Source organism: Pleurodeles waltl, chromosome 2_1 (genome assembly GCF_031143425.1).
Source record: "Pleurodeles waltl isolate 20211129_DDA chromosome 2_1, aPleWal1.hap1.20221129, whole genome shotgun sequence".
NCBI classification, from domain to species: domain Eukaryota; kingdom Metazoa; phylum Chordata; class Amphibia; order Caudata; family Salamandridae; genus Pleurodeles; species Pleurodeles waltl.
The window spans coordinates 757,962,834-757,978,629 of NC_090438.1; the positions used below are offsets into that span (position 1 = coordinate 757,962,834).

Genomic DNA, 15,796 nt, shown 5'->3' on the forward strand with positions numbered 1-15,796 from the left:
GGAACTGAACAAAGCCACTAACATCACATGGAATATCCCAAAATATTCCGAATCCAGTCTGACCCCTGGAAAATGCAAAGGCAAGAAATCTACAGCTAGATGTCTCTATCAGAAACCTGCCAGGTGCTGCATGATCAGGAAGATGTCCTGACGTTCCAGCCATATCCAGATGCTTGAAACCTCTTGGCACATGGTCCAAAACCACAACCCGCCCTGTTTGTTGCAGTACCAAATGGACGTAATGCTGCCCATGAACACCTGAACCAGCCTCTATTTGATGGATGGAAGAAGACTTTCAATGGCAAGCAGATCGCTCTCAAGTTGATGTGGATTGCTCTCAAGTTGATGTGGAGACCAGACTTCTTTGATCTTCACTTCTCCTAGATGGCCGCCCCCAACCCGGAAGTGGTGTATCTGTCACCACTGTGAGCTCTGGGTGAGGAAGGGAATTGGGTCTGCCAGTGACCCAATCTCAATTTGTCAGCCACAACTGCAGGTCTTTTGCAGTTCCCATTGATAACTGGACATGTCGGAGAGATTCCCCTGAGGCTAAGTCCACTGGAACTTCAGGTCCCACTGTGGAGCCCCCATATGCTAAAGGGCATGTTTTACCAGCAGAATGCAGGAGGACATGAGGTCCAGCAGCATCAGAACCAATCTCACCAAAATCCAGGATAAAGACTAAACCAACAGAATATCCCGAACTCTCTGCTCTGGAGTATAAGTGTGAAATTGCAATGTATCCAGAAAGGCTCTGATTAAAGAGAACATCTAGGAGAGAGTCAACTGTGCCTCTGGATTGTTGGTAGCACATCCCAGCAAACGCCTGTGGTCCAACCTAGTCTGGAGATGGGAGACCACTGCCTGGGGTAAGCCCGCCTTCAACAGCTAGTCATCGATGTAGGGGTAGACTGGAATCCCCAGCCTCGTAAATGGGCTGCAACCACCACCATCACCATTGTGAACACCTGAGGAGCCCCGATAAGGCTGAAGGAGAGCACAGCAAATTGGAAATGCACCTGAACTTCCATATAAAAATATACTTGCTACAAGTCCAGCACTACTATCCAGTATCTGGGACCCAAGGCAGACAGAACCTGAGCCAGAGTGAGCATTTTGCACTTTTCTTAGGAAGTAGTTGAGAGGGCGCAGGTCTAGAATTGAACGGAGGCCTCAACTTTTTTGAGCCCCAGAAAGTAGTGGGAATTGCAACCATGACACTTAGGCCAGATGAGACTGTACTTCCTGTCGCAAGAGTGAAAGTTGGCCCTCCATCACCCGATCGGAGGGAAAGGTGGTGAGGTTTGTTGGTAAGGAATGGAATAAACCCACTGGATAATCTGAAACATTTGTCCAACATCATCATCCGCCACTGGGACCGGTGGTGCTGTATCTTGACACCAATTAGTTGCCTATAGTGTGCGAAGGGCTTATTAAAGTGGCTTTGAAGCTGCAACTGCCAGTGGGGAGGGCACTAGGTAGACCTCTGATGTAGGTTCCCATTAGGTTTGTGAAAGACAAGTCTGTCACAAAAGGACTGAGGTGGCTGTTAGCCATGGTGGCTAGGGCTAAAAGGATGAAGCTGATGGCCCCTACCATATCCACAGAATGCTCCTGTCATGGGGCCACAGCGAGCCCCAATGACCTAGAGTTGGGCCCTGCTTTCTATAAAATTCTCAAGCACCGACTCCGCCTTATCACCTAAGAGGCGAGTGCCGTTGATGGGCACGTCCATTAGGGACGTATGGACATCCCAAGAAAAGGCAACAACTGACCATGATGGCTGGTGCAAAAAGCATAAGGCCTGCACCTACCACTATCACCCAAAAAAGAATGAATAAAAAGAACTGTATTTTAAAACTCATATACATCTGAATTCAAAGAGAAAAAGTAGATATCAAGCAACAAGTGTAGAAAAGCAGCCTCTGAGACATGGTTGTCTCCCACTTTTTGCCTGGATTCTGATATGAATTAGACAAAGTGCACAGGGTTCCTGCTAATCAGGTCCCCAGGGCCAGACATCTTTCCCTAAATTGTACAGTTGTTTTTCCTAATTGGCACAACTTTTAGCTCTCTCCTTAAGTCCCTAGTAAATGGTACCCCTGGTGCCTGGGGAACTAAAGACGGTCCCTAAGGGCTGCAGCACAATTTTTGCTACCCTCAGAGACCTCTCACAAAATGCACACAGTGCTGCCATGGCAGAATGAGTGTCTTGGTGCAGACAAAAGTGAAAACACAACCGGTCACACATCGCCATGTGCCAGGTCCCCTACCTCTGCATGATATATTTGTAAATAACACCTACAACAGGCCTACAGCCCTAAAATACTGTGCATATCCCTGTGAGGACATACCTGCATGAGCAAATAAGCCCCTGCTATGTCCGTCGATTCTTAGACATGGTAAGAGGGCAGGGAAGCCATTTAGAGTTTCCCAATGACTTCATCAGGGCCAGCGTCCTACAATGAGCTTGAGGGCCCCCATAAACCCTCTAGCAGGAAAACCCCTGGTTACAAATCGGTTGAAATCACTCCGCACTCTGTATAAATTCACAAATATAAAGTCCAAAATAATTAAATCTTCACTTGTGGAATTACTTCAAAGAAGTTGAAGTCCTCCCGTTCTTTCACACTGAAGGTATTAAGAATGATCCATAGCATGGTACAGTGGCAATTCTTTGTTCAATCACCATTCAAAACAATTTGATTGTAGCCAATGCATTTCATTCAATAAGAACTTCTTCAGGGCTGACTGTAAAGACTTCTTAGCTCTATATATTCAATTATTACTCTATGCTGTTCAACAGACCTCAAGTTTCATAAGTTAAATCTTATTACAGATAAATGTAATGGAACAAAATGGAATGCTCCCCTGAAAAGCCAGTTGTCCTCAACCATGCATGATGTCTAAACGTCATCATAAAAGCAATGGCTCTGCCTCGCAAGTCAGTGGTATCCAATCCACAGCAAAAAGTTAATTTTGCTGTGTCTCTACCATCAGCAATATCTTGGAGAGTATGGCTCAGTCCTCCTCCGAGACCAGAGGCAGCACATGTGCAATCAAATCCCATATAGTTTGGGAATTTCTGCCCAATAAGCATGCAGTGTTCACAGAGTGGAGTGCAAGGCTGGTGGAAGAAAAAAAATATCTTCCCAAATCTATCCAATCTCATGGATTCCCTATCCAGTGGTGTGGTAGAGGATGACTAGGGTTAATCCTGGACCACCAGGCTCTCAGATGTAGGGTGCTGGGTAAGGAAGCTGGATACCCAGGATGGTGGCAGGCGTGGTCTTGTGCACAGGAGTGCATGTGCTGGGCTTGGGACTGGCCCTGAGCAGGACATCAGAGAAGGCTTCATTAAAGGGGAGTAGGGGTTCTGAGGAGGCATCCCTCGGTTGAAGAACCTCTGTCAAAACTTGTGTTTTTACTTCCACCATGGGCAGTGTCAGGTCCAAGACCTCAGTCCCCCTTAGGATCACCATCACAAAAGGGGACCCTTCCTCCATAGCCACTGTGGAAGGAGAGAGGAGACCAGTGTCTGTTGTGGCATACAGACTACTGGCACCAGCCAGTTCCTCATACAAAATATCATCAGCCATGGACTCTTCTAGGGGGTCAGGGTAACTGTACGGCTCCTCAGATCTACTCCATCTGTGTTCCTCACAGGGCCTTTTAGGAAATAGAGCTCGGTTTCCAATTCATACCATTTGGGTCTGGTCGGCGCCATGCAATGCCAGTCTGGCATGTTTCTAAAAATTACGAATTTTGTTGGAATACAGATGCAATTTCATTTTCAGTGAAGTCAATAATACAATATGTTAAACTTATTTTTGCAATATGTTTTAAAACAAAAATGTTAATACATGTAATTTCAAGTACTGGTTGAAACTGATCATCTTTTAACTGTTTGCTTAGTGTTTTATTTTTCCAACGATGCCTCCTGTGCATAAATGCCAAAACAGAATAAATGCTCAGTATATAAACTGGTGGAAAGCTGGCACAATGCGTCTCAAATGTTGGCACATGGGCCACCTTTGTCCTCACCACTAGTTTGTAGAGACAAAAAAGTGTTGTATGCAGCTGCACCATGACAGTTGGGAACTTATATTCGTGACAAGCTGATGTAATCGCAGTGAGGAAGGCAGTTTTGAAAGTCAGAAGGTGCAACCAGCAGCTGTGTACTGGCTCAAAGGGATGGGGGGGGGGGGGGGACATAAGGAACCTCAGCATCTAAATAAGATCCCAATGTGGCATTACAAACGAGAGGGAACATATGTGCCCATCCTTTTGAAAACGTCATCACAACACGTGATTTAAATAAGAATGGCTGGTCTGATAAACACAAAACAGCCGAAAGAACCAACAGATTACATTCAATGGTGTCCACTGCAAGTCATTGCTGGGCCAAATACAAAACAAACAATAAAACAAAGTTTAGCATGCAAAGAGTCCATGCTGAAGGCTTGACACCAGTGAAAAGCTTTGCCCAATACGCCCTGCATAAATTAACTTTGTAGAGGGGCGCCGTGTGGTAAGGATAACATTTATGACCTCAGAAGGTTAGATCGATCAAAGTCAACTTAGATCCAACTAGTGAACTAGTGGTGTACAGGGCAGACTGAATTATGTATTTTGCATCATCCTGGCCATCCTGAATGGTTAGTAACCGGGAGGCATGAAAGTCTTCGCGGACTGTTGCAGGAGCTTGCTGACTGACCATGCCTCAAAGGACGTGTGTGTTTCAATCAAGCAAACAACTGGGTGTTGACCCACCTCAAGGCTAAGTTGGCTGATGAGAATTTGTGTCCCAAATGCTGGAAAACTTTTCAACTCCCTATCCGGGTTGGTATGCACCTTGCTGGTAGAAGATGACCCGCCACCCTATCAGGAATGGGACGCTGAGTAAATGAACAAGGATTTGCCCATGTACCCAACAATGTATCAGTCAGAGCTTCATTACAGGGCACAAAGAGCTCAGAGTAGGTCAACCTAGTTTTCAGAACCTCTGCAACAATGTTAATTTTGACCTCAACATAGGGAATTGGTAGGTCCAAGACCTTCCCTGCACATCTAGTAACATCAGCAAAGGAAACATTATCTTTTGTCCGTGGTCCGGGGGGGGGGGGGGGGGGGGGAAATCAAATCAACCCAGTATTAGGGGATGTATCATCAGCTAGCTTTTTGCAAGTCCATGTACAAACTTATTATTGTATTGTGGGGTAGCACATTCCTATTATCAGTACTGTCATCTCCAAATGGTGACAGGTTCTACTCACAGTCTGAGCCAAAAAGCAGAGAAGCACGCGAGAGCAGCTCCGCGCAAGGCATAGTGCTCTTTCAGAATCAGACTGAATGGGGTCGTCAGAGTGGATCCAGATGAGTTCGGTTCAGAGTCAGACAATGGAATTTATGAAGGGTCGCCCTCTAGCACCAGTGTCATCGCCACAGGTTTTTGATGTTTAAAGGAACTGGCGCAGAGACTGGCACCATAGTGGAAGTCGACACGGATGCCGAACCTGAAGCAGGTTTGAGGGCCAGATACAGTGCAGAACCTGCAGTAACTCAACTGGAGACCTCTGTAGATCCATGGGCCAGAGAGAACTGAAAGAGTGCCAACGATAAATAACATGGCCTCCATGAAGGCTTTGATCTGTTGCAACGTTGCGGATGGTCTGGGGAATTCCGGGTGCACCAGGACCAATTCCGGAATGGGCTCCTTTGTGGATCAGGAGTGTAATTGGGTGGCACAGTGACACTCTCACAACTTCCTTGATGACAGAGATGTGGGATGGGGACGAGTCCCGCTTGACCTTCTGTTTCTCCTTTATCTTGGACCTGGAATTAACCAAAGACTTTGTGACAATGATCTGACACACAAACGGATGCAAGAATATGTCTGCGCTCTTGATTTCGAGCATGAGTGGGACTTCTGCTAGGTTTCTTTAGGTGTTCGGCAAAGTGCATCTTCACTTCATGTCACCTGCAGGGTCAATAGTGCACATTCCTGACAAAACACAGTTGTGGCCAGAGCCCAAACACCAAAGGAATACTTCAATTCCTTTGATAGCTGGGAGGCGGGTCTGTCACAGAGATCTGTTTGCAACCATGCCTGCATGGTTTAAATTTTGTGGTCTACAGAGAGGACATAAGTCCCCTGTATACTGGTTTTAATTTTTGTTTTTAAATTTTAAAAGAAAAAATAGAAAGAAAGTGTTTTAGATAAAGTTTGTCAAAAGACGAAGAAAGAAGAGCAGAGCTCCCGAACCATTTCTCAAGATGTGGAAAGAAAGAAACTTATGTCAGAGTTCAGGGGTGGTGTCTATATATCGACTCCACTCTGTCACTTCCAGGGGGAAACAAGTTAACATGGAGCTGCACCATGCCACCTACCGGCGCACAGCAGCATTGCTGTGAAAAGTTTTCAAATCAGTCTGGCACTTGGGAATTATTCCAAAGGTGAGGATTCAGCGGTTCCATCAGAAATACAAAACAAATAATCAATCACTCTTTTAAATAAACTTCCATATCTACTGATTAAACTGGCTTCAATCACTCCACTTATGAAAAAGATTAGGGTCCAACTCTGGCTACTAACTAATTAGCAACCCATTTCAAGCATATTGTGGCTTCTTAAGGTTCTGGAAAAAAGCTGCCACTTGAAAACTTCAATACTTTATCTAACACCCAGCTTTCTTAGGGATAGACAATTGCTTTTTGGTCCTCACAATGGTAGCAAATTAGCTGTGACTGATATCCAATTCTACCATTTTAGACACAGTTAATGCAGGGCAAGCTGCCCTTTCTTATGTTATAGGACTTTTTCTCAACTTTTGATATTTGTACCTTCCCCAAATTATTAGACAGGCTCATAGGAGGGACAGGCATGGGCATAAAAGCTTACTACTGGCTGAAATTGAGTTTTCACTGTTCTGCAACTCACATCCAGGTGATATTACATCGGACTAGTGATTGCTGCCATGACAGACCGGAAATAACCAGGGTTTTTGATGCAATCCAAATGTGGATGAAAGAACAACAGCTAGCCCTCAATGTGGACAAGATCAAATCCTTGCTAAATCTGCTGGAAAATAGATACTCACCCCTCCTACCTGAAGTGTGCCCACAAAAAGCTGGAGGGAAGTCATTGAAGACCATTGACTGCAAATTTAAGAACTCTCTCAGGTGGCACAAGGCAAATGCAACAATTACAACTGTTCACAAGAGTGGTAGAATCACATCTATTCAATTTATTTCTTGTCCCTCCTGTTCTCTGCAGCATTTACCTTTTGGAGTCATACATGCATTGGTTTGATATAGATTTGATTCAAGTTAAAGGTACAATGGAGGTGGTGGTCCTAAGAGTCACCAAATTAACTGAAAATTATGCTTCTTTGATAGAGGGACAGCATGATAAGGAGAAGTTGGTGGTGCAATTCCTTGTTGGTGAAGGCACTATGCGCAAAAAGAGGGCTCTGGGAGGATTTCCTAACATAATACAAGTCAGTTCATGAATTTCAGTGTATGCTGCCGAAAGAAATACCAAATTGAGGAGCACTCTAATGCACTAGCTTAAGCCATCGAAGGTACACGAAGTCCTAGCCCAAAATAATGAAATAGTCTAATTTCATGCGTTTGCGGAGACTTGTTTTGTGAAGAGGTGGAAAACATTTTTAAAAATGCCAACTTTGTGAGCTACTCCAACTCAGCAGAGTTTTGAAAACTGCAAGTCAAAAGAGCCTGTTAAAAGTACGGCTTTTGCTGGAGACTATTCCCACAAAAATTATTTTTGCAGGAATATGTCTACTATGGGCAAAGTGCACTACCAAATAGACAAACGCATAATGATGAGACATGTAACACTGTGGAAACACCCAATAACTCAGCAGGCCAGATTTCTACACCTTTTTTAACTTAAATGTGTACATCCTAGAGTAAAGTCATTCTTGCTCATGTATGAAGCAGACTGAACAATAGCAATGACTGCTGAGCAAATGTCTTACCTCACTGAACAGACTGCCATTTACATAGGATATCCACAGCTTCCAGAAGTTAGGGAGTTGTCCCACAACAATTTTTGTTAACTTTTCAACAAAGGCTACTTGCTGTGGACTTTTATATCGCCAAGCTGAAAAAGGAGAATCAGGTGAAGAATTGAGGGAAAAAAGGTAAAAATAAAAACAACAACATTGCAACAATTAGAAACACTGAATGCTAAAGGTAATATCAATATCACTTGCTTCACACATCAATCACGAGTCAAATTGAATAATTGCTACACATTAAACCCTTGTTCCAAAATTGAGAACTACTTTTTTCAAGACATTTAACATAAAAAAAAAAGCATTTGGTTTTAGCTGCTGGACAGAAAAAATAGAATTATGCTTTGCAATAACAGCATGGACACAGTCTCCATGGTCATTTCACCAGGCAACAGCATTTAGGAAACCGGGCTGACTAGGCGAGGCATAATGGTTCAAAGAAGAATCTTAGCACCTAACACACAATCTTGCACAAAAAGCAGCACCGGGTGACGGTAGGATGGGAGGACTGAAGAGTACTAAGGATGCCAAAGTTATAATCCCTGACCGCTTGCAAACATCAGAATGGTACTGAAGTCCAGATAGATAATACTTTATCTCTAGTCTGGAGTACTAGTCAGCCATCAATGGATGAGAGCGGATTTCAAAGCATCATTCTGGTACGATACTTCTTAAAAACTTACATTTTTTCTCCTGAAGTTGCCATTTAACTCTAGGTATGCAAGGTGTCTAGATAGAAGATAGTACTTAAACAATATTTTTTCACTGCGGTTGTAGTGAAAAATTCAAAATACGTTTCAAACAGGTTTGCTCAATAATGCCACGTTTGAAAAGAGTCAATAAGACGCTCATCCCTACACCTTTCAAAATCCAAAAGGAATTGCTTTAAGGAACTGAGGCTGTGGACCAGAACTGTCCAATGGAACAGAGATGGCATGATTGGTTTAGTATGATAATGTCACAATTATCTTCCCTCAGGAAGAGTGGCATCTGACTAGCTCCAAAATGGGAGCATACGTAGATGCTGCTATTCCTGCCTCAATGTTTTCTTCCTGTGGGAGTGATTCAGCAAGGTTGGGAAATTCAGCAGACGTAAGTGGGTTGTGCTACCAAGTACTCCTGAAAGCAGACTGCCAAGCCCTGCTGGACAAAGGAAAGAACAGAATAGTTGAAAGGTGAGCCTCAAAATGGTCTATGCTTTTACCTCTGCACCATGAAACAAACTTTTCCCAAAGGTCAGCGTAAATCAATTTGGTGGCTAGCTCCAAGTAGCTAAAATGACATTAACTACCTCAGAAGAAACGCTGAACACCTCTAGCTAGCACATCAATCTCCATACAAAAAGCCTGCACATCCAAGTAATGGAGAGGAGAACCCATCAAATATGCTGCAACAAAATATCTTTTGTCTCAGAGACAGGAAGAAGAGGCCGAAAACGGAGTTCCTATGGATTGGTGGTTCCAAATCCTCCTCATCCAGTTTGATAAGAAATAGTTAAGCGTGACCCTGATCATCTTCTACAGAACCAGTGAAAGGAGCATTAGAGAGATAGCACACCTCTGAGAGGCACATGGTGGGAAATGCAGAACTCAAAAAAAGAGACCATTCTTGTTCATGAATGGGGCACAGAGGTCAATGCAGAGGTGCCCCAAATGAGAGAAAACCATGCTTGTCACTTCGGAGTGCAGCTCTCATTCATGGTTCTACAAAGACGACCAGCACCAGACTTCCACTTTCACATTCATTGCTTGTACCAGGCATGCTGACATGGGGAAAAACTGTGTGTCAAGGACTTCTGTCACGAATGGAGAGCCCCCAAGCACTAGTTCTTGGACTTCCTTCCCCCTACTGCCTTATCAGACTGTGGACTGCCATTGTGTTGTCCAAGAGGATCAGTACCACACTCCTCCATCCCGATGGGAGAAAAGTCTTTTAGACAAAGCCAATGAAAGAACATTCTAGCTCGCTGATATGCATTATTTGTTCTAATAAGAACCAAAGGCCTCACAACATGATCTTCTCCATGTGGCAGGCCAAACTCAAGGAACAAGCATCTGCCAGCACCTATTTGTGTGTGTGTGTGTGTGTGAGGGAGGGGGGAAACAAATAGTCCACCATAAGGTTAAATGCACACATCCTTGAGTCCAAGTTTAGAAGGAACATGGAGATCCCCAACTATGCATTGCGTCTTCCATGGTGTTGAAGCTGTTGGTGACTGAGGCATCACTGCCTCATACTCCAATGGACGCAGGGAACTGCATGACACTCAAACCTAAAAAGCTGAACACCCTCAAGACAAAGTACGGAACATCAGGAAAATATCCAGAATGTCTGAGAGCCTAAGAGACAAAGTAACTCATGCAGAATGTATCCAGGTTTGCACCAATGAAGAGTAGGTATTCAATCAGAGTGAAATGGTACTTCAGATGTTTGACCAAAAATCCCAAAGAATGGTACACATCCATCGTACATGCCAAGTAGTCTGAGATCAACTGGGGCAAGCTTGCCTTCACCATCCATTTGCCAAAGTACTGCAATGCATGATCTCCAGACTTTGAGGAAAGCCACTACCTCAAACAGCACCTTAAGTCCTGGAGCGTTCATAAGGCAGCCCTGCAAGCTAATGCTAGGACCATTTTGTGAAGCAGTAATGGCATCTGTGGGGTGGAAGGACTGGGATGTAGCATTAGGATCCCAGCAGTCTAGAGATTCCACCCATAAAAGCCAAGAGAGCATTACTGAAGGATAGCATCTTGAATTTTCCCCGGCGGATAAACCTCAAACTCTGGATGGACCTGAAGCCCAGCATGGCCTGCCAAAAAAGACCCACCAGAGCTCGCCGAAAAACCTCCTTGGGAGGATTTGAATGAGGGAACCAGGAATTCAAAGCTGGTTCCAGTGATAAGTGTCACCTTAAGGAAGATGAGGAGACTGTCACTGGAGAACAGTGTTGTTGATTCCAGAAATAGTCCCAAGAATGATGGCTCTTGTTAGAAAGTGGAGAACAGCAGTTGTCACTTCTGTGGTGTTCCACATGCAGATGTCATGGGGGTCTGAGAGAGATGTCTTATGACATTTTTGACAGGGATTAAACCCCAATGCTTTAGGAGGTGATATATGACTTAGGTCTGTTCTAATATGACGAGAATTTCAAGGAGAAATGTGTAAATAGGGAAGAGCTCCACATTCACATAAGTATAAGGTGTTTGGATAGGGCAAGGGTGTAGCCACTGAAAATGTGATGAACAATCACAAAGTTGTAACTTTTCAGATATTCGGGCAAATGTTCCCAATGACTTTTCGCAATAAATCTGTGCCCCTAATTTTAGTGCTTATAGTAAAATATATATGTTTGACCACTCACTATGTTGCACCACTGTGCATTTGGATTAGTTGTTCAGTGTTCACCAATTGCAGACTACATTTTGTATTCAGTTTAGCTGCCTATTGACTATCGTGGCATTAGACATTGCAGTTGAGCTGTGTTTTTCCACATGGTAAACTGTGCTTGTTTTTCATATTCTTTCTCACCGAAGTTAGTCAGTCCACATGATAAGAATGTATATGTATAGGTATAGGTTTTTTCAGTGCAGGGAACGGTTCGGCCTTGGGAGAATAGCCTTGAGATGTTGGCCAGTTTTCAATGTTTTTCTTCCAACTCTGACCTACAGTACCCAGCTTGTTTGAATATTTCTCTTTCATGGGAGGGGTTTTCGCCGGGAAGCCCTTTCGGTTTTTTAAAATATAAAAAGGTGGCCCTGCTCAGTAGCGGTGTAATTTCCAAGACCTCAGTCAGGATTAGACGTTGAATGCCTGACACACACACTTGTCCTGTGAGGGTGGATACCTCTTTCTTGCAGTTGAACCGGGTCATCTTCTTGCTGGTATGAGAAAGATGAAGAGCTTGGCAGGCCCTACGGTGATTAATTTTTACTTTATTCTTTGCTTTGCAATTATAATATAATATAACCACATATATTTGCTGTCTACATTGCAGTTGAGAATAATTTTGATATATTTTCCTTTCATTGCTGTGACTATTTTCAAACGTGCTTTCGACCTACTAATCTCCTTTTTTAGGAACCTTGTGGTGAAATAATAATAAATGTCTTCTTTGAACTGAGAAGTGCATTCCAGAGATTTTTGTCAGCTCGGTCATTAGTGAAAGCAAAACAGTGCTAAAACTTCATTGACTAAGTGAGCAAATTGGATAAGGGACTGCAAAACATGCATATGAACTCTCCGTATGGAAACATATTTTCTACATACAGAAAAAAAGGAAAAGGTTGTATCATATATGTAACCCAAATCCTCTGGTGCCAAACTAGAGCTATGCAAACTTAATTCCATGCGCAGGGAGAAAGATTGAGTAAACCCAACTTAACAAAAAATTAAGAGGTTCCCAATTTCTTTGTAAATTAGATCAAATTTGATCCTCACTAGAACCTGCTCTAACCCCTACAGGATTAGCACTGCAGCATATAATGGGTAAGAGCTCAGAAATAGCAAGAAGCAGATGAGAATCTCAAAGCAGTAATGTTTAGATTGGAGTGACAGTTAATTTACTTCTATGATCAAACGCAGGAACAATATTTGTAAATTGAGAGATTTGGGTGCACTCACAGCCCAAGTCACAAAAGATATTTGTGCAACTAACTTCAACTTAGATGTGCAAATAATTGAATTTGCAACGTATAAATCGGAATCCTGGTTCATGGAATCAAAACTAGTGCATGGTTATGCTCACCAGTCGTATTTGTGAAGAATAAATTATTTACCTTTGGGAACACTCTTTCTGGTGGATACTCTAACTGCAGGCTTCTCGGCTTCTAAATCTTCCTTTGGTATCGGACCGGACCCAGAAGACTCTTGCAACAACAGTTCTTGCACACTAGCAGGTGGTGCCATCAGCATCTGTTGTGGATCTGTCCTTCCTCCACACATGGTGATGCAGAGCTGGGGTGCCTCTGGTTCATGTTGCCATCAGTTTGTTTACTTTCTTTTCCAACAGACGCAAAGCGTATCTGAGTTCCCAACTTGTTAACTGATGGTAAAACAATGCCCCTATAAGGGGCTGTCTCTGAGGAGTGGACTCTACCTGCAGGAAATCCTGCAGGATATAATCACACGGTAGTCCCTACTGAAAGTACGGACACATGTCCGTGTGTTTTTTTGGCAGATGTCCAGAACAAGTAGACCCCAGGCCACGGCCGCAGTCACAGCTTTTCCCACAGTGGATTGACTCTTAAGGCTTGGGGAGGATACTTCTGGGGCATAACAAAACATTTTATGCAAAGGACAATCCATTATGATAAATTTCATTTATAGACCTGCTTTCCTTTCATCACACCAGCGAATAAAACCATAAACTGATCACCTACATGGAAATATTCAGTCCTATTAATGAGGGGACTAAGGGCCCACCAAGGATCCAACCTGCATAACCTCTGGTTCTCCATGTAGGGATGTGGCAAAAGAGAAGAATGTGGGTAGAGCAGTGAACTGCTCACTCATGAAAGGATGCCCCCACTTTCAAATGAAAGGATGCTCAAGTCCTAGAAACAAGTTTGTCAGGAAAGTGAGCAGAATAATGGAGGCTGAACTGAATTCTTACATCGCATTGACACACCAAAGTAGTCATAATAATGAATATAATCTTTAAAAGCAGCAGAGTACTGATGTGAAGAGACTCAAAGGGAGCATACATGAGGAATGTCAGAAATAAATTAAAGCCCGATCGATGCATGGTAAAGGAAGCAGGTCGAAACATGTCAGCACTTTAAAAATATACAGTACTTCAGGTAACTTGAACAATGACAGGTGATCAGGTAAACAAAGACACAAAAAGCAGATAAGTAACCTTTAAAGGTGCCTCAAGCAAAGCCTTGCAGAAGCAAGGACAAAACAAACAGAAGAACATTCAAACGTTTTGCAGGCAAAGGGTTGAGTTGTCCCTCCTCGCACAAGATGGCAAATTTGGCTGAACAATCTGAATAAACAGGCTTTGTGAAAGGGCAGAAGGCAGCCAGAGTGCATCCACTATTTCAGATGGAAGATCAAAGGTTCTCAGTCGGTTAAGCTCAATCTACACACAGAGATGTAGATTGCGAAGGCTTAGAAGGGGATCACCTGGGAAACAGGTCATACCGAAGAGGAAGTTGAAGTGAAGGGCAGAAGCACAAGTTCAGCAGTTTGGAGTTCCAACCCCTGCTGGCTAAATCTGGCGATACAAGTACCAATAATGCTCAGTCCCACCTTACGGATGTATGACCAAATACCATCTGCCATTAGCATGAATAGCTTTAGAACGCAAGCGTTGTAACTAAAATGTCATTACAACAAAAGACTTTTACAACAAAGTTTTTACAATGAAAATGCCTTTAGAACGAAAGACTTTACCATGAAATGCAAGTATAAACATACAAATAATATTTTTACTTGTAAAATACTTAATTTGTTTGTGGAAAGGCATCAGTTGAAAAAAAAAAATATATATATATATATATATATATATATATATATATATATATATATATATATATATACACACACACACACAAAATATAATTAACTATTTATAGTAATAAATATGTATATATACACACACCTTTTAACTAATAATCCCTTACCACCCCAAAATTTCCTTACCACCCACAAAAACCCACGAGCACCCTAAAAATCTCCTTATCACCCAAAAACCCATACCCACCCCAAACCCTAGAAATTCCCTTACCACCCAAAAACCTATACCCACCCTAAAACCTAAAAATCCCCTTAACACCCAAAAAGCTATATCCATCCAAAAACCTAAAAATCTCCTTATCGCTCAAAAACACACCCACCCTAAAAAATGTCCTTACCACCCAAAACCTATACGCACCCTAAACATCCCCTTACCACCCAAAAACCCTATACCCGCCCTAAACCCTAAAAATCCCCTTACCACCCAAAACCCTATATGGCCCTAAGAAATTCCCTACCACCTAAAAACCTATATCGAACCTAAACCCTAAAAAATCCTCTACAATCCAAAAACCTACACCCTCCCTAAATCCTAAAAATCACCTTACTACTCAAAAAACTATACCCACCCTAAAACCAAAATTACCTTATCACCCGAAAACCCATACCCACCATAAACCCTAAAAATTCCTCTCCCACCCAAAAACCTATACCCACCCTAAACCTCCTAAAATGATACACACATTAAAAAAAATATATACATTTTCGTTGCAAAGGGCATCCATTGTAAATGCATAATCGTAAAAAATTGTGTTCTAAAAAGCTTTCGTTTTAAATGCTTTTTCATTATAAAGCCTTAATTGTAAAAGCTTGTAGTTCTTTAGCCTTTGTGATAAAGGCTGTCCCCACCTTACTTCCTTCAGGAGCTGCGAAAGCAATGTTAGAGGCAGAAACGAGTACAGAAGGCCCGAGTCCCAACGAAGGCAGAAAGCAGATCCCAGAGTCCCTTCAGAATGAAACTCCAAAGTACAAACTGCCTGTTTCAATGAAGGGCCCTAAAGTGCCTATGAGTGTGGGACACCAGAGGAATGCATAATGCTAGAAGACCAATTAGTTGCAGAATCTTCAAAGCTGGGGCAGTAGCTCTCAATTTAACTCCTTCTGTGCGTCAGAATGCTCCAGGCCCTCCTGCTGTTGTGCTCCCCCTAATGGCCATCCTAGTGCACCCCCCCCCCCCACCCAAACCAGAGATGGCATCGGAAGCGCTTCTGCTCCCACCCCCCCCCCCCCCCACT

General features: G+C 43.1%; 1 protein-coding gene across 4 annotated transcripts in view; it reads right to left on the reverse strand.

Moving 5' to 3' along the window:
* The window catches only part of EXOC2 (exocyst complex component 2), a 1,213,422-nt gene that overhangs the window by 653,519 nt on the left and 544,107 nt on the right, over positions 1-15,796 (reverse strand). For all 4 annotated transcript variants that reach the window (XM_069217791.1, XM_069217808.1, XM_069217816.1 and 1 more), the window contains one exon: positions 8,001-8,125. In XM_069217791.1, coding sequence (XP_069073892.1) covers positions 8,001-8,125 — 125 coding nt within the window. The remainder of the gene's footprint in view (positions 1-8,000; positions 8,126-15,796) is intronic.